The sequence below is a fragment of the Panthera uncia genome, chromosome F1 (assembly GCF_023721935.1).
Source record: "Panthera uncia isolate 11264 chromosome F1, Puncia_PCG_1.0, whole genome shotgun sequence".
Classification (NCBI taxonomy): domain Eukaryota; kingdom Metazoa; phylum Chordata; class Mammalia; order Carnivora; family Felidae; genus Panthera; species Panthera uncia.
Window position 1 is genome coordinate 61266373 of NC_064813.1, and position 21302 is coordinate 61287674.

A 21302-nucleotide genomic window follows, 5' to 3' on the forward strand; every position below is an offset into this window, starting at 1 on the left:
ATACTTTTACTAAATATTTTTATTTTCTCTCCTGTAAATTTTCTTGCAGGATCCACCTGGTAGATTTCCTTTTTCCCCATTAGTTTCCCTCACTCCTGTTGTGTTTCTGCTTAGATTCTCTTCTTTCCATGAGGTTGGAAAACACCAGAGAATCACTTGGAATTCTAGCCTGTAACTGAAAAGAATCCACTGCCCCTCTCCAACCCATTCTTTCTTCTCTTATGAACAGTATCTCTTTGCAATGTGCTATGTATAGATTGAATATTTGTGTGACCTCCCCCCCCCCCAAAAGAATTCTTATGTTGAAACTCAACTCTAGGGGCGCCTGGGTGGCTCAGTCGGTTGAGCGGCCGACTTCGGCTCAGGTCACGATCTCGCGGTCGGTGAGTTCGAGCCCCGTGTCGGGCTCTGTGCCGACAGCTCAGAGCCTGGAGCCTGTTTTGGATTCTGTGTCTCCCTCTCTCTCTCTGACCCTCCCCCGTTCATGCTCTGTCTCTCTCTGTCTCAAAAAAATAAATAAATAAAAGTTAAAAAAAATTAAAAAAAAAAAAAAAAAAAAGAAACTCAACTCTAATCCCTAATGCGAGCATATTTGGAGATGAGGGTTGGGGAGGTAATAAGACCATTAGAGTAGAACTCTCATAATGGGATTAGTCCCTTTATAAAAAAAGATACCAGAAATCATGTTTCTACTCTCTGCTCTCCACTGATGTGGGAAACAGAAGCAGGAGGAAATGGTAGATAAAATTAAATTTCCTTCTAATCTGAAGCCCATTGACAAATACTTGAGGCCTGCAAAGTAGGACATTCTTCCTGGAACTCGAAAGTGTCTAATGTCAATCCCTTGCTAGAGGGAAAAACAACCTTGGCTTGACAGTAGCAGAGGCCTGAATGATCCTCAGAGCCTTCTTTAGCATATGAAAGCCCTTGTGGAAACTTCCCTTGCCTTTACCTCCCCGCAGATCCAAGTATATAATCAATCACTCCTCACAATCCCGGGGTAGCTCTTTCTGCCCATGGGTCCCATCCCGGTGCTTTAATAGAACCACCTTTCCGCACCAAAGATGTCCCAAGAATTCTTTCTTGGCCAGCAGCTCTGAACCGCACCACTTCAAACCACATGCTCCACCATTGAAGACACTATGAGAAAAGGGCTCATCTGTAAATCAAGAAGAGAACCTTCACCAAGAACCCAGCTGTGCTGGTGATGTGGTTTGGAGTGCTGGGGCTCGGAGCTGATGGCCAAGAAAAGGGTGGTTTTATTAAAGCATGGGGACAGGACCCACGGGCAGAAAGAGCTAGTTGCACTAGCTAAGGGTTGTGAGTGATGAGGTCTTGGGGTGATGGTGGGGTGGTCCGGAGCTAATGGCCAAGAAAGAAGAATTCTTGAAGACGTCTTTGGTGCGAAAAGGTGATTTTTTATTAAACCACGGGGACAGGACCCGCGGACAGAAAGAGCTGCACTGGGCTTGTGAAGAGTGGCTAGTTTCCCTTTCTTTCCGGTTTCTGCACAAATGTCACTGAATCGGTGAGGCCTTTCCTGGCCACTCTAACACAAATCGGCAATTCCTTATAGCCCTGGATTTCCCTGTTATCCTTACATTGCTTTCCTATTTACCTATAGTATTTTTATTTAGCACAGTATAGATTTTCTTCCTTCCTTCCTTCCTTCCTTCCTTCCTTTCTTTCATTCTTATTAGTAGATTTCTCTGCCTAAAATGTAAGTTTGATGAGGACAGCTTGGTGTGTGTTCACAGCTGTATTTCCAGTGCCTACAACAGTGTCTGGCACATAGTAGGCACTTAGGAAATATTTTTTATTTAATTTAATTTAATTTTAATTTAAAAAAAATTTAAGGTTTATTTTGAGAGAGGCAGACAGACAGAGCACGAGCAGGGGAGGGGCAGAGAGAAAGGTAGACACAGAATCAGAAGCAGTTTCCAGGCTCCACGCTGTCAGCACAGAGCCTGACACGGGGCTCGAACCCACGAGAGTAAACGGCCTGTCGTTGGGGTTGCGAAAGAACAAATAAGATTCCCAAGGAAAAGTTCGGTCTGCTCCTGGGGTCAGAGGCTTTATCTGGGACTTTATTTCATCTCATCCCGCTCCGTGCTGATTGAGGTGAGAACTTCCTGCACAAGGGATTCTCACGTGACAGACACTGGAGGGCTGGGTGACAGCGGGGGTGCAGTTTCCATCCGGAGCCTTGGCTCCGAGGGAAGCCCTAAGACCCCTCTGGAACACCAGTCTGTCCCTTTCTGTATTCAAGGGACGGGTCAAGTGTAGGACTGTGCTGTGGGGCGAAGTCTTTCCTGGCATACCAGGGCGATGAACTGTTCGTTAATATTTGCTTTCCCCCACGGAACCAGTCTTTTTTCTTTGTACCTCCACCCTCCTGGTTTGCTACTTTGCTGCGGAGCAGATCAAGCAGAAGCGTCTGTAACATCTGAAGGGAGGACCCGGGCCCATGGCCACCCCTGCAGGACCCTGGCCCTGGAGCCTTCTCCTAGGCAAGGAAGCCCACAGCTTTTCTCATCCTCAATCCTGGACCGTGACTCTTCCCTAAAGGACTGAAGGACACGGCAGGATGAAATGGAAAGGCAGATGGGGAAGCGAAGGTGATTGGGAAAGAGGAGGCCGAAGAAAAGAGGACTAGGCAGATCAGGCCATTCATTTCATTCTCTTCCTTCCTTCCCTTTCTCTCCCAGCACCGAGAAATCCCACAAAAGCCACATTTACAGACAATGCCTTCTGCAGAATATGGACTTTACAACCTCTCTGCTCTATTCTCCACCTTCTGGCAGGAGTGTTAATACACAGAAGAGATGACCAGCAAAACCAAGGAAAATCATTGATAATCCAGAAACTGCACAACCATTCCATGCAATTAAGAATTGTCTCGGATGCCTGAGTGGGACAGTCGCTGAAGCATCTGACTCTTGATCTTGGCTCAGGTCATGATCTCACGTCATGTGAGATCAAGTCCCGCATCGGGCTCTGAGCTGAGCTGAGAGTGCACAGCCTGCTTGGGATTCTCTGTCCCTCTCTCTCTCTCTCTGCCCTACCCATCTCACAGTAAATAAATAAACTTAAAAAAAAAAAAAAGGATTGTCTCTAGATTCAAACGTGTTGTGTTTTTTATTTTTAAGTTTATTTATTTGAGAGAGAGAGCATGAGCACGAGTGGGGGAGGGGCAGAGAGAGAACCCAAGCAGGTTCCACACTCTGTCAGCCCAGAGCCCGACTTGGGGCTCGAGCTCACCGTGAGATCACGACCTGAGCTGAAGTCAAGAGCCAGACACTTAACCAACTGAGCCACCCAGGCGTCCCCAAAGTGTTGTGTTTTTATTCCTGATCTTGAAATAGTGAAAGTTCACAAAAGAGATGTATAAACTCAGATTCTTTCAAGTCATCATCTGTCACTGTTTTACTTGGTGTCACAGACTAACCGCCTTAATTAGTAATTTGCACTAAGAGCTGCAATGTTATTATTTCAAGCAGTTTTCCCCTAAAAATTTAAGATTCTGCTTATGAATTATCATTCTGGTTCTTTTTTTTTTTTTTTCAACGTTTTTTATTTATTTTTGGGACAGAGAGAGACAGAGCATGAACGGGGGAGGGGTAGAGAGAGAGGGAGACACAGAATCGGAAACAGGCTCCAGGCTCCGAGCCATCAGCCCAGAGCCTGACGTGGGGCTCGAACTCACGGACCGCGAGATCGTGACCTGGCTGAAGTCGGACGCTTAACCGACTGCGCCACCCAGGCGCCCCTATCATTCTGGTTCTTATAGCCTGAGCAAGTTTCCATTAAATCCTTTCTGCTTCATCGGTACAGGTATGATGTTAAGGTCCTAATCCCGACTATGTTAGTATCTCCTAATATAATATGAGTACTATATATTTTAATACTGTATCTTTAAGAGAAAGTTTTTTTAAGTTTGTTTATTTATTTTGAGAGAGAGAGAGCAGGGGAGGGGCAGAGAGGCAAGAAAAGAGAGAATCCCAAGCAGGGTCTGGGCTGTCAGCGCAGAGCCTGATATGGGGCTATGATCCCACAAACCATGAGATCATGACATGAGCCCACATCAAGAGTCAGACATGTAACTGACTGAGCCACCCAGGCACCCCAGCACTCTATCGTTTTTTTTTTTTTATGTTTATTTATTTTTGAAAGAGAGAGAGAGACAGAGCATGAATGGGGGAAGTGGAGAGAGAGAGGGAGACACAGAATCCGAAGGGGCTCCAGGCTCCCAGCTGTCAGCACAGAGCCCGACGCGGGGCTCGAACTCATGAACTGCGAGATCATGACCTGAGCCAAAGCCGGTCGCTTCACCGACTAATCCACCCGGGCGCCCCTGTGCTCTTTCAATAGATTTTTATATTGTATTAATTCTTTGGGGGGAGGGATGGATGCAGAGAGAGATTAGCAGGTTGAGGGGCTTTACTGTCTGTTTGGGTCACTCTGGAGCTGTGTAATAATATAAAGTATTGATAGGAGTTAGGCAAAGAAACCCGACTGCTGTGCAGTGGAAGATGGTTGCCTTTCACTCCACCCACCACCCGCCAGTTCTCACGAGAAACAGCGGTGACAATTGTCGTCTGCAGCCTGACTTCCCTTATTGCTTAAAACACAAAACCTTTGATTCATTTCCTTCCCTCCTGACATATTTGTGATAACTTTTTACTTCTTTTTGCCTCTTGAGTCGAGATTTAATATTCCTAATGAATATCACAGATTTTGCCTTATTTCATAGCGATAGAATAGATTATTCCTCTCTGAATATTTTTGCATACATTAAGCACTCTTTATAGTCTCTTTTTGAGCTTTTAACGCATAGCTGAGCTAATCTTGATTTTGAAGGTATCATCTGTATGCAACAGATTTGTGGTAAGACTTGCATAATTTAAAAGTCCTATGAGTTGAAACTCATTTTCCCACAGAAGTAAAAGTAAAGTGGGAATATACACATTTAGGGGACATAAATCCACAACTCTCACCATGTGATTTTGTATTAAGGCTGCTTTGTCTGTTATCATCATTCTCTCCAGAATTTAGTAGAGTCCTTTCTTCCAAGTTAGCAGTATTTTTGTCACATCAAGTGGGCATGCCCGTATTATTTCATCTTTACTCATTTCTTCCCCTCAGTGGCTAGTGTTTCAGGATCCCTTTACTCTAGTGCAAATTACTGAAGTGTTAGAAGATCTTAAAAATATTTTAAACTATGCATTAGTAAATGCTGACATAAAATCATAGGAATAAGCATGCATCATAAAGAATGATGTCAGATCAAGAAACAGGAACTCTGAATGATTATGGATTAAGGAAGAAAAAATATATGGTATTTTATTATGAATAGTTTTGTAAAGATGGCTGCTGACACTGATTCAGTTACTCAACTACAGTGGCAAGCTCCTGGGCTCTTTCCGTTTTCCCCGGGGCATTTTCAGTGGGTCAGTTTTTGCCCTTGGGCTTGTTCTTTCCTCAGTGCAGAAGTCTGCTCCCTCTCCGGGCACCTCTTTCCCTGAGAGCATTCAGAAGCAGGCAGCAGGGATGTGGCCAGGGTAGTCAGAGACCGCTCTTGCACAATTCTCTCCTCTTTTGTCGGGGAATAAAATATTTTTAACTAAATGGCCCAAACTAACTTATGAAGCAATCACCGGTGAAGGAAAAATACTACTGTCCTTGACGTAGAGCAGGTATGATTCATCCCCTGGAACTTGCATAATGCTTACAGGAATAAAATCAGGTTTCTTTTTTTTTTTTAATTTTTTTTAACATTTATTTATTTTTGAGACAGAGAGAGACAGAGCATGAACGGGGGAGGGGCAGAGAGAGAGGGAGACACAGAACCAGAAGCAGGCTCCAGGCTCTGAGCCATCAGCCCAGAGCCTGACGCGGGGCTCGAACTCACGGACCGCGAGATCGTGACCTGAGCTGAAGTTGGACGCTCAACCGACTGAGCCACCCAGGCGCCCCAAATCAGGTTTCTATTAGAAAGGAAAAGGAGGAGGATAGTACTTGGGCAAATAGTGGATGCGACATCCGTGCACCGTGTACCATAGAGCTTCACATCATATTTCAATTGTTTATTGCTTCGTAACCTAACACTTTAAGAGGTAGGGGCTTAAAACAGCAGCGTACTCTTACTTCTCCTGGTTCTGAGGGTTGACGAGTAGTTCTTGCCTGGGGGTCCCTCCTGTGGTTGCAATGAGAGAGCAGGTGAGTCTGACACCTCGTATGTTGGGAACAGCTGGAGCTAAGAGCATCTGTCTCCAAGTGACACAGATGGGCTGCCTCACGGTCTGACAGTCTCGGGACAGCCGAACGGTTTCACAGTGGCTGGTTACCTCCTGCACAAATATTCCAAGAGATCTAGTTGGAAGCCGCAAGGCTTCTTAGGACCTAGCTTTGCAAGTCATACCGTGTTACTTCTACTGTATTTTGTTGTCAAAGCAGCCACACTGCAGCTCAGATTCAAAACGTGACAGTTTTGTAATGGACTGAAGTTTGCATTCGCCCCCAGTTCACATGTTGAAACCCTAACTGATAACGCGATGGTGTCAGGGGTTGGGGTCTTTGGGAGGTTGGTTAGGTCACGAGGTGGTCAGGAGTATAATGACTGCACCTTAGAGAAGAGACCCCAGACGGCTCTCACCCCTTTTGTCTTGTGAGGGCACATCGAGAAGACTGCCATCTATGAGTCAGGAAGTGGACTTTCACCAGACACCGAAGGTCCAGCACCTGGATCTCAGATGTCCTGTCTCCGGATCTGTGAGAAATAACTTTTTATGGTTTAAGCCACCCCGTCCATGGCATTTTTGTTAGAGCAGCCCTAGGGGACCAAGACAGGGTGACAAAGTATGGCACGTGGTGGCTGATATCTTTAATATGCTGGCTAATAGAACCTCCCAACGAAGCACTAGCATGAACACGGTTTGTGATTCATGTTCATTGGTGTTGTAATTGTCCAACTGCTGATGAATCTTTCCAATTTAGAGAGATTTACACTGATTGAAGTTTTAGAGAATATTTAATCATTCATGCCATACTCTTTAATTCGCACTGTTCAAACTATTATTTTGGGGGGCACCTGGGTGGCTCGGTCGGGTAAGCTTCTGGCTCCTGATTTCAGCTCAGGTCATGATCTCACAGCCCATGGGATAGGGCCCCCACATGGGGCTCTGTGCTGGTGGTATGGAGCCTGCTTGGGATTCTCTCTCTCCCTCTCTCTCTGCCCCTCCCCTACTTGCTCACTCTTGTTCTTTCTCTCAAGATTAAAGAAAAAAAAATATATATATATATATATATTTAAGTTTATTTGTTTATTTTGAGAGAGAGAGAAAGCATGATCGGGGAGGGGCGAGAGAGAGGGAGAGAATCCCAAACAGGCTCTGCGATGCCAGCGCAGAGCTCAACACCTAACACGGGCCTCAAACCACTATTCAAAATATTATTAAATATAATCTCACTACATTTCATATGCAACTCAACAACGTAGCCTTTTCGGAGTTTTCTTATCTCCTTTCTCTCCTGTTCTGTTTGCTTGTTTGCTTGATTGATTGATTTGCATATCATTGGGTACAAGGAAGGGGGCTGAGAGAGTGCCTGGGGGATGGGTTGGGTGAAAAGGCACTCTGGGGAATCTGAACATTTAAATGGATTTCTGTTACTTGCTGTGGAGTGTTCGATGTAGACCTCTCCTCCTCCACCTCCTCTGCCAAGTCTTCAGTAAATTCGACTTTGTTCACTGCTGCTTTCTTATGAGTGAGCGTTGATTTGGGCAGGGAAGGGCATTGGCAAAACTGTTGCAATGTTGCTTTCTGGGGTCACGTGGGGCAGTGCTAGAGAAGGATGGGAACCCCAGGTGGGATGGGGGCCAGTGGTGGTGGTTGGGGGCTTGCAGGCAGAGGGGGTCATGAAAAAGTATGTCCCTAGGAATTTACAGAAACTTTACAGAACTTTCCTCAGGGCATGATCTTGGGGAATTGAGGTAATTCTACCTAAATTTCAAGTGCTGGGGAGGGGTCCACCGCAAGCTGGGTTAGCTACTGGAGTGACTCCTATGTTAGCCAATCAGACAGCTGCATTGGCCCTGAAGTCCCCAAGCAAAATAACATTTTACACTTGGGAGAAACCCCTTAGATTTCTATCAATAGTAGTGCATTTGGGTAGATTAACTAATTTAGGCAATGGCCTCCTGTGCAGAAAACCTCTTAGAAGTAACCATGCTGACCACTCATTGTCTCCAGTAAATCAAACAGATTTGCTGAACAGCTGCATTAAGCATGTCTTTTTATTTTCTGTACCCTGATATTTAAAAAAAAATTTTTTTTAATGTTTATTTTTGAGAGAGAGACAGAGAGAGACAGAGCATGAGCGGGAGAGGGGCCGAGAGAACGGGAGACACAGAATCCGAAGCAGGCTCCAAGCTCTGAGCTGTCAGCACAGAGCCCGATGCGGGGCTTGAACCACGAACTGTGAGATCATGACCTGAGCCGAAGTCAGACGCTCAACCGACTGAGCCACCCGGGCACCCCTGTATTCTGAAATTTTGACATTGAGGGCCTTGCTGACCTTGGAGGACTGTCCCTCCCAGGACTAGCCAATTGCTAGAGGTAGTAAACAGCCCGCCCCTCTTTTCAAATGCAAACCGGTCAATCCAGAACCAGTACCCTTAATCCCTTCCTTTATTTCACTAATCACCCCGGAGCCAGGTGTTAGAGAGGAGAGCCAGGCAAAACCCCTCTGGCCTGGAGATGCTGAAACGATTCAAACCAGCCCCTCTTACACCCGCTGTCCCTTCCTTGTCTATCCCGTCCCAGGGAAACCACAATAAAGACTCTGGCCTGCGGCTCCTCGTCTTTCTCCGGCACCAGCGACCTGCGCCGTATTTTCCCCGCATCCCCCTGCTCTGCCTGCCACGGAGGGCATGACCCCTCCCCTGGGAACTGTGAGGACTGTAGTGGTTTTCAGCAGCAATCGTCTGCTGCTCTGTGAGCCTTACCGAACCTCAGTTGTCCGTGAGCACGCTTCGTACCAGACTTGGATGCACCAGATTCCTTAGGTACCCGGGATCACAAGGAATCAACACACTTTTCCCAGGAGAATCCACATCATCGGGCGGTAAGAACCTGCAACTGCCTGGAAACCTGAGAAAAGAGGAGACTGGCAGAGATCGGAGCACCTGTGGGGTGTGTGTGCTATGTGTGTATGTGGGGGTACGTGTGTGTGCATGGTGGGTATATGTGTGTGCTGTGTTGTGTATGTGCGTGTACCGCTTTCTCAGCTCTCCCCACACCTCTCAGAGCATTTCTCGGGGGTCCTGGAGGTGCTAGAAGGGCTGTCGCCTGCCCGAGGCTGCTGGGCAGGGATGGCAGGAGATATCGCCCGTAGGGTTCAAGGCTGTGCAGGTGCAGGTCTGGTCCAGGTTGCAGAGGCTGAAGAGTCGGTAAAGACAGGCTCTTCCTGGGACACAGACCACCCCCCCAGGCCCACTGGCATCCATCTGCATGTATGATCTCTTCTCCTCCCTTCAAGGAGCCCTCTAAGATAGGGCCCTTTTCTCAAAGACACTGGATTCCAGTATAAATGGAGGCCCTCTTAGCCATCCTATTGGAAGCAATAGTGTCTAGAAACTGAAAAGAGCAAACAGGGGCCTCTCTAGGCCATCCTAGAGGAAGACGACTTAGAAATGAAGGGAAAAGAACCACAGCAACGATCCCAGACCGTTCTGGAGACTCTTCTAATCCCAGCCCCTGAGACACTAAATGGAAAAAGAAACAGGTCATTTGAGGTTACTGAACCATCAGCCAAGGTCCACCCATAGGTGAGTTTTGGTCCCTGAGACGAATCCCTTGTCTTTTCTGGAGTTTCTCTGAGGGCCTTGGGGTTCACTTCTGCAGTTTGCATTTAGGTGGAACTCATTTCTTAAGCCAGCCAGTGGTTTAGAAGAGGAAGAAGGAGATGAAAGGAGAGGCGGAGGGGAGTAAAATGTCCTGCCTGGAACCTCAGGGTGTGGCCTTCCTTATATACAAATAAGTTCATGGCAGGAGCACCCGGGCGGCTCTGTCGGTTGAGCCGTTGAGCATCTGACTCTTGATTCCGGCTCAGGTCGTGATCCCAGGGTCATGGGATCAAGCCCCACATCGGGCTGAGCGTGGAGCCTGCTTGGAATTCCCTCTGCCCCTCTCCCCCGCTCTCACTCACTTTCTCACTCCCTCTCTCTCTAAAATAAAAAAGAAAAGAAAAGAAAAGAAATAAGGTCATGGCAGATGTAATTAATTAACATGAAGTCATAGTGGAGTTAGATGGGTCCTTAAGCCAATGTGGTGTCCCTAAAGAAGATGAGAGGAGATGGGGGGGGGAATAGAACCCCATGTGAAAACACACAGGGAGAACACCTTGGATGACAGAAGCAGAGTTTGGAGCGATGTGTCCACAAGCCAAGAAATGACAAGGATTTCTGGCAAACACCAGAGGCTAAAAGAACGTGGAAGGATTCTTATGGGTTCCGAGGAGGCATGGGCCTCACAATACCTCGGTTTCAGACTTCTAACTTCTGTCAGAAAATTCATTTCTGCTGCTTTCAGCCACCCAGTTTTTGGCACTTTGTCACGGTGGCCCTAAGAGATTACCACAGGGAGGAAACAAGATTTTGGACCCACTGGCCATGTCAGTGAAACCGAGGGGCCACTTTCAGTAAGAGTCATTCAGTCCCCAAGGCCCGAGGGGCCTTCCCAAACTTTTCATCAGTGATGTATGTCCCTTATATCCCCTTGTACTGAAGACCCTCAGAGTGAAATGAGAGAATGTTCTAGAGATCTTTGAAGTGCTGTGGGCCCTTTGGCACAATTGGAATGCTGTGCTGCCCGGGGTACAACTTGGGGACGGTCTGTAGTCTATGGGTATCACTCATGCTGACGTTTGCAGTTTTTCTTCTGGTCTGATGAGGGCGAGAGATAGAAACCCAAGACACTAGGGGCGCCTGGGTGGCTCAGTCAGCTAAGCATCCGACTTCGGCTCAGGTCACGATCTCACGGCTTGTGAGGTCAAGCCCTGTGTCGGGCTCTGTGCTGTCAGCGAGGAGCCTGCTTCAGTTCGGTTCCTGGCTCCCTCTCTCTCTCTCTGGCCCTCCCCAGCTCGTGTTTTCTGTCTCAAAAAATAAATAAAAACATCAACAAGTTAAAAGAGAGAAAAAGAAACCCAAGAAACTAGGCAATGGTATTAAGCCACTCTCCCGCGGGAGCCTTCGGCGGGGGGACGAGATGCCAGCTCCTCCAGACTCCTGTGCCCTGCAGGAGGGATTCAGGTTGTGAAGTGATGTTTCCTGGAAGCCCAGAAAGTAAACTTGTACAAAACCGTTGCTTGCTACCCTCCCTCTCACCCTGGAGCCCTGAGAAATGTCAGACGAGAAGCCATTATTCGCAGTCGGGATGTGGCCGCCGCTGACAGTGGCCAATAAGTATAATCGCCTTCCCGCTGAGATCTCTCAGGGGGTGCATCCCTGCTCCCTATCTCAGGGGCTGGGCTTCTACCGAGGGCCAGCAAACTCAGCTAAAAAAGGTGACAGAGAAGACAAGACCCTGCCACACACCCGGGCAGCAAGGCAGATAGCTGCCATTTCCTCGGGCTGACCACTTAACCACCAAAATTTTGTTTTCTCTTCTCGTGGTCCCAGACATTTGCCTTGGTATCTTCTTTCAACTCTGGTTCTTCCTTCGGTCATGTCCCTGATGTGAAAACTGAATAACAACCCCCCGAAGTCCTGGATCCTGTGTCTATGTTAAGTTCCTTGACAAAAAGAACTTTGCAGACGGAATGAAAACTGACTGCTGATCAGTTGACCTTGAAGGAAGGAGGGTATCCTGGATTGTTTGCAGGGGTCCAATGTAATCCCAGGAGCTCACAAAAGTAGAAGAACACAGTTGGTGGTTAGAGATCGGTAGCAGAGGGGGGAGGCAGAAGAGAGGTTTGAAGTGTGGGAAAGACTTGACCCTCCAATGCTGATTTTGAGGATGGAGGAAAGAAGTCACAAGCCAAGATCTAGGGGAAGGCTCCAGAATCTGAGACTAGTCCTCAACAGACAGCCAATAAGAGACTGGGTTGCCATTCCCACAACTGTGTGAAGCTGAACTCCACAACAGTCTAAATGAGCAGGCACATGGACTCCCCTCCCAGAGCCTCCAAGAAGGAACACAGGCTGACGTCTTGATTTTGGCCTTGTGAGACGCTGAGCGGAGACCCGGTCAAGCCTGCCAGACTTCTGACCCAAGGAGACTGAGATAATGAATTCGTGTTGTTTTCAGGCACTACGTTGGTGGTAATTTGTTACAGTGGCGATAAAAAACGAATCGACTTAAGGCATCCGGTTCCCTCAGGAAGTAAACCCAGGTTTCTCCTGTGGAGAATGAGGTAGATTTCCTAACCTTTTCTCACCCTACTCACTGGCCTTTACATTGAAGAGGATGATCCTCTTTATTGCAAATTAGCCCAGCAACCAAGCCTTGTTGCAGGAAGAGGGTTTCAACCTGCTTCTTTCGCGGTGTTCCAAGAAGACTCAAGCCTGTTCACTTAAACCAAGTTGCGTGGAAAAAAATAAAGCTGCCTAACGTTTACTTGCACAATGAGCAAACTTCCTGATCATATCTTCGCCCGAAATTTATACTCACCAAGTTTACCTTTTATGTTTGATTGGAGTCTCTTAGGCCCTTTTGAGATTTTTGTTTGCACTCTTCGGGGATTTCTTTTTCACTTTGTTGGCTCCTAAATATCGCAATTGTAAAATAAAGTGAAGCATATAAGATAGTTAAACATATAAGATAGTTAAAGCAGTGAAATGAATATACAGTTAACCCTTGAACAATATGAGGGTTGGGGGTACTGACGCCGCCCTCCACCCCGTGCAGTCAGAATCCGAATATAACTTTTGGTTCCCCCAAACTTAATTACTAATAGCCTACCATCAACCTGAAGCCTTACCTGTAACATAGACAGCCGATTAACATTTGTTTTGTATGCTTCTACGTGTTACACATGATATTCTTGCAATAAAGTAAGCTAGAGAAAAGAACATGTTATTAAGTAAATCATAGGAAAGAGAAAATACATTTATGGTACTTACTTTTTTTTAAATGTTTATTCACTTATTATTTTTTAAAGAGAGAGAACACAAGTGGGGGAGGGGCAGAGAGAGGGGGAGACACAGAATCTGAAACAGGCTCCAGGCTCTGAGCTGTTAGCTCAGAACCCGACGCGGGGCTCGAACCCACGGACCATGAGATCATGACCTGAGCCGAAGTCAGATGCTCAACCGACTGAGCCACTCAGGCATCCCTAGTACGCGCTGTTTTAACGAAAAAATATGCACATATATGAGTGGAAGAGCGCAGTTCAAACCCATGCTGTTCAAGGTCAACTGTACCATCTGTATTCACCTCTTAAATAGCTCAGAAGTTTACCTCTTAAATAGCTCAGTGAGTCGCAGGTACACTCATGCTAATTTAACACCTAGCTGTTCTTTTCAATAATCAATAGTTATAACATTGCTTTTAAAAACTTATTTAAAGAATGGTATCAGGAGGAATGAGGGCTAATCTGTGGAGAGGGTCGTCAGGGAAGCTGATAGTTCAAGGTTGGAGGAAATCAAAAAGTAGTGGGAGTTCAACATGGTTGTGGGAACATTTACACGCTATTCGTAGATGGTGCGATTACATTCCAACAGCTAATGAATTACAATCACAGATGAATAAGTAATTATAATTCCAAAATCAATGGAGATAGTATTTAAACTAATCAAAAACCCCAATGCCATACGTCTGTGTATCTACTAGGATCCCTTTTGCTGCAACGATGAGTCCCAATTCAAATGCTTAAACAGGAAGGAAATTTATTCTCCAGCCTGACTGGAAGTCCAGAGGAGAGGTAGGTTCTTGGGTCAGATGGTAAAGAGGCTCAACGTCATTGTCAAGGACCCAGATTGTCTCTCTGTCTACTTCGCCCTTCTTAGCAGCCAGTCTGGCTCCTACAGTCCCAAGATGGTTGCCAAAGGTATGTTAACTAATTGGAATTTAAGTAAAAACTTTTTTAAAAAATGACAAAAAGCCCTAAAACAAGAGTGTAGCAAGACCTAAGAAATCACTGGATCTGGAAAACAAAAATCCACAGAGAACCTAAGTAGGACTGTCTTTCTCTTCTTTTTTCTTTCTTTTTTTTTTTTTTTTGAGATATAACTGTTTTGTTGAGATATAATTGACATGCAGTATGGTGTAAGTTTAAGGTGGACAGCATAAGGACTTGACTTACATATGTTGTAAAAGGATTGCTGCCACAAGCCTAGTTAATATCCATCATCCCATAGACACACACACACACACACACACACACAGAGGAAAAGAAAAAAATGTCTTTTCCTTGTGATGAGAACCTTTAGGATTTACTCTCCTAACAACTCTCCTATGTACTGCACAGCAATGTTAGCGATGGTCACCATGTTGTACATCACACCCCCAGTACCTACTTATCTTGTAACTGGAATTTTGTACCCCCCTTCATGTGATTTGCCCACCCCTTACTTTCGGTAACACCAATCTGATCTCTTTTTCTGTGAGGTTTTTTTCCCCCTGAGGTTCCATATATGAGTGAGATCATACAATATTGGACTTTCTCTGCCTGACTCATTTCACTTAGCATAGCGCCCTCAAGCTCCATCCATGTTGTTGCAAATTAGAAGAGTTACTTCTTTTTTTTTTTTTTAATTTTTTTTTAACGTTTATTTATTTTTGAGACAGAGAGAGACAGAGCATGAACAGGGGAGGGTCAGAGAGAGGGAGACACAGAATCTGAAACAGGCTCCAGGCTCTGAGCTGTCAGCACAGAGCCCGACGCGGGGCTCGAACTCACAGACCACGAGATCATGACCTGAGCCGAAGTCGGACCCTTAACTGACTGAGCCACCCAGGCGCCCCGGAGTTACTTCTTTTTTATGGCTGACTAATATTCCACTGTGTATATATACCACATCACCTGCATCCATTCATCTGTTGATGGACGCTGATGTTCTTTTCGCGTCTTGGCTACTGTAAATAATGCTGCAATGAACATGGGGACGCAGATGTCTTTTCAACATACTGATTTCATCTCCTTCAGATATATATCCTGAAGTAGAATTGCTGGATCATGTGGTAGTTCTATTTTTAATTTTCTGGAGAACCTCCACACTGCTTTCCTTAGTGGTTGTAGCAATTTATATCCCCACCAGTAGTGCACAAGGATTCCTTTTCCTCCACAGGCTCACCAGATCTGTTATCTCTTGTCTCTTTGATGATGGCACTTCTAACAGGTGTGAGGTGATACCCTGTGGTTTTGATTAACATTTCTCCAATGGTTAGTGATGATGAGCACCTTTTCATGCACCTGTTGGCCATTTGTATATATTTTTTGGAAAAAAAAATGTTTGTGAATGCAAGCTGGTGCAGTTGCTCTGGAAAACAGTATGGAGTTTCCTCAAAAAACTGAAAATAGAACTACCCTATGACCCAGCAACTGCACTACTAGGCATTTATCAACGGGATACAGGTGTGCTGTTTCGAAGGGGCACATGCACCCCCATGTTTATAGCAGCACTGTCGACAATAGCCAAAGTATGGAAAGAGCCCAAATGTCCATCGATGGAGGAAATGTATAAAGAAGATGTGGTATATATATACAATGGAGTATTACTCGGCAATCAAAAAGAACGAAATCTTGCCATTTGCAACTACATGTATGGAACTGGAGGGTATTATGCTAAGTGAAATTAGTCAGTCAGAGAAAGACAAATATCATATGACTTCACTCATATGAGGAATTTAAGATACAAACAGACGAACAGAAGGGAAAGGAAACAGAAATAATATAAAAACAGGGAGGGGGACCAAACAGAAGAAACTCATAAAAACTCAGGAGCACAAACTGAGGGTTACTGGACGGGTTATGGGAGGGGGGGATGGGCTAAATGGGTAAGGGACACTAAGGAATCTACTCCTGAAATCATTGTTGCACTCTATGATAACTAATTTGGATGTAAATTTGAAAAAATTAAAAATTAAATTAAAAAAAATTTTTTTTAAAAGAAAAAAATTGCCTATTTAGGTCCTTTTCCCATTTTGAAATAGGATTGGTTGGGTTTTTTGCTATTGAGTTGTATGAATTCTTTATATGTTTGGATATTAACTCCTTATTAGATATATGGTTTGCAAACATGTCCCATTCAGTACGTTGTCTTGGTAGGACTGTCTCTTGATTTGGCTTCTCTCCATGAGTCTACTTCTTTCTTCATTTTGTGGACCAATTCTCTCTCTTCTCCTGTCTGCTGGGTCCACAGCAAAAAAAAAAAAAAAAAAACAAACAAACATTTATAGCCATTCCTAGAAAACTCATTTCCATTCTTATCCCCACTCTCCATCTCCTGTACCTCCCTCTCATTTCTTAATTTCCTCCAAATTCCTTGGTTAGGGTCTTGGACTAGTGCATCTTGGATCAGAAGCCTACCGTTGGTCCAATCACCTGTGGCTAGAGGGTTGGAGTCATGTTCCACAAAACTTGACAATAGGCTTTGATTGTCATTGATGAAAGGAAGGGGAGTCCATGTAAGAAATTAAAGATGTTGGGGCACCTGGGTGGCTCAGTGGCTCAGGTCATGATCTCCTGGTTCTTGAGTTCGAGCCCTGCATTGGGCTCCATGCTGGCAGTGTGGAGCCTGCTTGGGATTCTCTCCCTCCCTCTCTCTGCCCCTCCTCTCCCCTCATCTTGCTAAGTTAATTCAAAAAAAGAAACTAAGGACTTTGTAGTGTAATGCGCAGCTATTCTCAAAGGTGACGTGGATCAGAATAACATGAGAATGGAAAACTTTTTATCATAAAAAATTTCAACACATGCAGAATCAGAGCCATTAATATAATGAACCTTACCATCACCCAGCTAAGGATGTTTACTCACATAAGCACAATGCCATCACCACACCTAACAAAATCAACAATTTCCTTGGTATCATCTACCATCCCGTCAATATTTAAATTGCCCCAATGGCAGGAAACTTCTTTGTGTTTGTTTTTTTTTTTTCAAACCAGGATCTAAACAAGATCCTCATGCTACCTTGGTTGTATGCCTCAGCAACCTCCTTTAACCTAGAGCTGTCCCCACCCCACTCCCTGACTCCATTTTTATGACATTAACCTATGAAGAAACAATGTTAGTTGTTCCTGCCGAATGTCCCACATACTGGATTTTATCTGTCTGCGTCTTCATTATGGGCTCATAAATAGAATTTCGTTCTAAGGGCTTGATTTACTGCAAGGTCAACATTTTTTGAAAGTACATGTCACTAGTGGTGCTGCATGCTTCCTGATGCCTCAAGTTCATGGCCATTCAATGTCTAGTGTCCCACTCTTAGTTATGCTAAGACTGACCAAGGGGTTCAGGTGGTGACAGCTTGATTTCTCCCTTGTAAATGTCATTATCAAACTTTTGCCTAAAATGCTCACCCATTGACTACCTTTGCCTGAATTATTTATTTCATCAGGTACTACAAAATGGATGTGAGAAGATCCAACCAGGGGGCAAGTGCATATGTAACTTCCCTAGGTATTGCCAGATTCTCTTCCGCTGGAGTTGTAACCATTCTTAAAATTTTGTGTGTGTGTTTATTTATTCTTGAGAGAGGAGGGGAGAGAGCAGGAGGAGACAGGGGAGGGGCAGAGAGAGAGAGGGAGACACAGAATCTAAAGCAGGCTCCAGGCTCTGAGCCATCAGCACAGAGCCTGATGCAGGGCTTGAACCCGTGAACCATGAGATCATGACCTGAGCCGAAGTTGGACACTTACCTGTCTGAGCTACCCAGGCTCCCCATTGTAACCATGTTTTATTCCAATCAGCAATGTAGGAGATATTATCATATCTCACCCCAGCATGTTTTCAAAGTTTTGGTTTTCATCGATATGATAGACAAGAGGTATCACCTCAGTAAGGATTTAATTTGTATTTCCCTTATGATGAGTGAGCATGAGGGCAACTGGGTTTTGAAAACAAACAAACAAACAAACAAACAAAAAAGGCAAGAAAGCCCCAGTGATGATGATGATTTTAAGCACACACTAACTTATTTCCTCTCCTTTTGGTCAAAAAATATCTTCCCATCAAGCTTGGTAACCGGTTTCCTCTTTCCCCAAGGAAAAATTCTCTCCTCACCTGTCATAATTCTCAGGAAATTCAATAGCATATGGCCCTACACCACATAAGAAAAAAAATGGGGATTTGAAAGCATAACTCTCTGATAACAAGTTTCTTGATGAATGTCACTCCATTACACCAACAGCAGAGCAGTGTGATTTCCAAGGAAGAACAAAAATCTGCTACACGGAAGCTTAATGTATGACAGTTTTCCACGAGTAGGTGGACTGCTTAAGCATAGCAGCAAGATGAAATAATCGTCTGCTTAAGAAGGGATTAAGAGAAGTAAGGATGACTCATGAGCACATAGTTCTTTTTTTTTTTTTTAAAGTTTATTTATTTATTTTGAGGGAGACAGAGACAGAGCAAGTCGGGGAGGGGCAGAGAAAGAGGGAGAGAGAGAGGGAGAGAGAGAGAATCCCAAGCAGGTCCCACACTCTCAGTGCAGAGCCGGACACAGGACTCAAACCCACGAACTGTAAGATCATGACCTGAGCTGAAATCAAGAGGTGGATGCTTAACCAACTGAGCCACCCAGGCGCCCCTTATTTTCATAGATACACACTCGAGATGTGTGGCGAGTCCTATATACAGAAAGACATTCACATATAGTTTATACCAACTGACATTGTACCACAGTAATCGTGGGAGATAAGTAAATGTGATCCAATTTAAAATGTTGGATTACAGATTGGCTCACATGGCTTATTCTGTCTGAAATTAATTAATTAATTAATAATTTGTCGACAGGTTGGTTGTTCATAAAGGCCTTAGAGGAAACAGGGAGATGTTGTTCAGAGGGTACAAACTTCCAGTTATAAGTTGAGTAAGTTCTGGGGAGTTTAATGTACATAGTGGTGATAGTTCTACTGTATTACATACTTGAAAGTTGCTAAGAGAGTGGATCTTAAATGTTCTCACCACAAAAAACAAACGGTAATTAGGTGGCAAGATGAAGGTGTTTGCTTATGGTACAGTGGGAATCATTCTGCAATGTAGAAAGATAGCAAATCAATGCATTATACACCCTAAATTTACACAATGTTATATGTCAATTATATCTTAAAGCTGGGCGGGGGTAAGGCCATAGAAATTACTCTTAAAGCTAAATCTGACTCTCAGATGACCAAAGTCCCCCTTCCCAAGAATATCAGCTGATCAAGGCAGAAAAGGCTCAGAAAGAGAGAGAAAGAAAGAGAAGGAAAGAAAGAAAAGGAAGGAAAGAAAGAAAGGAAGGAAGGCAGAGAAAGAAAAAAAGAAAGAAAAGGAAGGAAGGAAAGAAAAAAGGAAGGAAGGCAAAGAAAGAAAAAAAGAAAGAAAGAAAAGGGAGGAAAGAAAGAAAAAAAGAAAGGAAAGAATGAAAAGGAAGGAAAGAAGAAAAAAAAGGAAGGAAAGAATGAAAAGGAAGGAAAGAAAAGGAAGGAAAGAAGAAAAAAAGGAAGAAAGGCAGAGAAAGAGAGAAAGAAAGAGAAGGAAAGAAAGAAAAGGAAGGAAAGAAGAGAAAAAAGGAAGGAAGGAAGGCAGAGAAAGCAAGAAAGAGAAAATAAAAGGGTTTTCTCATCAATACCAGCAGACTAAAGAGGGCTCAGTGTCTCCGGATGGATAGACTTTTCTTGGTCTTTCTTCATGGGGACACATCACTGCTGTCCTCCAGGACAGGAACTTCAAAGGACCCAAAGATATTCAAACCAAGCCTGCTATACTCCTTTCTTGTACCTGGAGAACTATTCCTGAACGATTTCGCATACCCAGATATCTCTCCCACCTGCACCAGCTCCTTCCAAAAAGCATAATGCTGGAAGATGTTAACAGTGGCCTTTGTTCATCAATGGCCGCGAGCCTTAACCAGGGGCTGGGCTGTCTCCCCACATTGCATTCAGTTGCCTTCTATTCCCACTAATGTCTTCTGATTTTCATGCCATTTGACCTGTGGAAGTCCTACCTTTTCAACGGCTCCATTACATCTGGACCAACCTGGCTTCATTCAGCATCTGAACACTTTCTGAGCACCTGTTATGAGCTTAGCGTAGCACAGTGATGGGCAGCTCCAGCCAGAAATGGGCAAGGGTCGCAGCCAAAGGTAGCGGTGTGCTCCCTGGAAGGAACGCCAGCAGCCGGAGAAGGAGAAAACAGGTGATTTAGGGTGATATTCAAGGCCGCAGCCCCGTCCTGGGGAGCTCAGCTTCGGCCTTGCAGCCCACCCACAAACATCACCGAGTTTACCGTGTGCTCAAACTTGCTCTCACTCACTTCTGTGAGTCACACTAGGGCCACTCACAGGCTGAAATGTCATGGTCACTTCATCAGCCCCACCCCTTTCATTTCCTGAATCTTTCAAAACAGTCTGGGTCCCGCAAGGCAGCGTCACCTCACTGCCACCAGCCAGCTGGAGAGGTGCTTCCAAAGGCCCCTCAAGGCCACTCCTCTAATTCCCTCCTCAGAGCCGTCCCCGGACTTGGGGATGGATTTCGGGGATACCAAAGGGCTCCGCATGGATCTGCCTTGTTACCACGGCCCTCTGTCCAAGAAAGACTGCGAGACTTTGCTGCTCAAGGATGGGGTGGATGGCAACTTCCTGATAAGGGACAGCGAGTCCGTGCCGGGAGTGCTGTGCCTCTGTGTCTCGTGAGTAGTCTCATCTTGCACACACACACACACACACACACACATCTGGAACCTCACACCAAGCGTAGTAGAAGCCCAGTGGGAAAGACATTGTATTTCACTCCGACCTTGCAGCCCAGATGAGCAGAATGAGAAAAGGCTAGGCTCTGCTTGAAGAGGGCGCAAGGAGTGTGTGTGTCCTATCCATCTGTCCACGGCGCGTACGCGACCCCAGGGGCCCCTGAGCAGCAGCAGGGGAGGGGGTGGGGGCAAAGGGAAGGGCTGCAGGAAGTATGGGGGGCAAAGGGGCATTGCAGAGGCAAGGGGGTGCACGTGAGAAAGGAAGAAAGAGGAAGAAAGAAAAAGGATTTTCTCATCAGTGCCAGCATATCTAAAGAGGAGGGCTCAGTGTAGAGGTCGGTTTGTTTGCGCTGGGAAAAGGCTAGATGCCCTTCAGGAAACTTTAATCCGAGAGACGTAAGTTTTCACGTATA

At 45.3% G+C, this 21302-nt stretch overlaps 1 protein-coding gene and 1 long non-coding RNA gene across 2 annotated transcripts in view; one reads left to right on the plus strand and one right to left on the minus strand.

The window, feature by feature from the left end:
- Nucleotides 1-7355: 7355 nt before the first annotated feature.
- Nucleotides 7356-20527, minus strand: LOC125925962 (uncharacterized). Its single transcript, XR_007458954.1, has 3 exons — nucleotides 20147-20527; nucleotides 12979-13056; nucleotides 7356-12762 (listed from the first exon to the last, which is right to left on the minus strand). It is a non-coding gene; the product is annotated as an uncharacterized LOC125925962 (long non-coding RNA).
- Nucleotides 20528-20571: 44 nt separating this feature from the next.
- The window catches only part of SH2D1B (SH2 domain containing 1B), a 31412-nt gene continuing 30681 nt past the window's right edge, over nucleotides 20572-21302 (plus strand). The window contains exon 1 of the mRNA XM_049635282.1: nucleotides 20572-20829. Within this exon, the coding sequence (XP_049491239.1) occupies nucleotides 20666-20829 (164 nt within the window). The 5' untranslated portion in view covers nucleotides 20572-20665. The remainder of the gene's footprint in view (nucleotides 20830-21302) is intronic.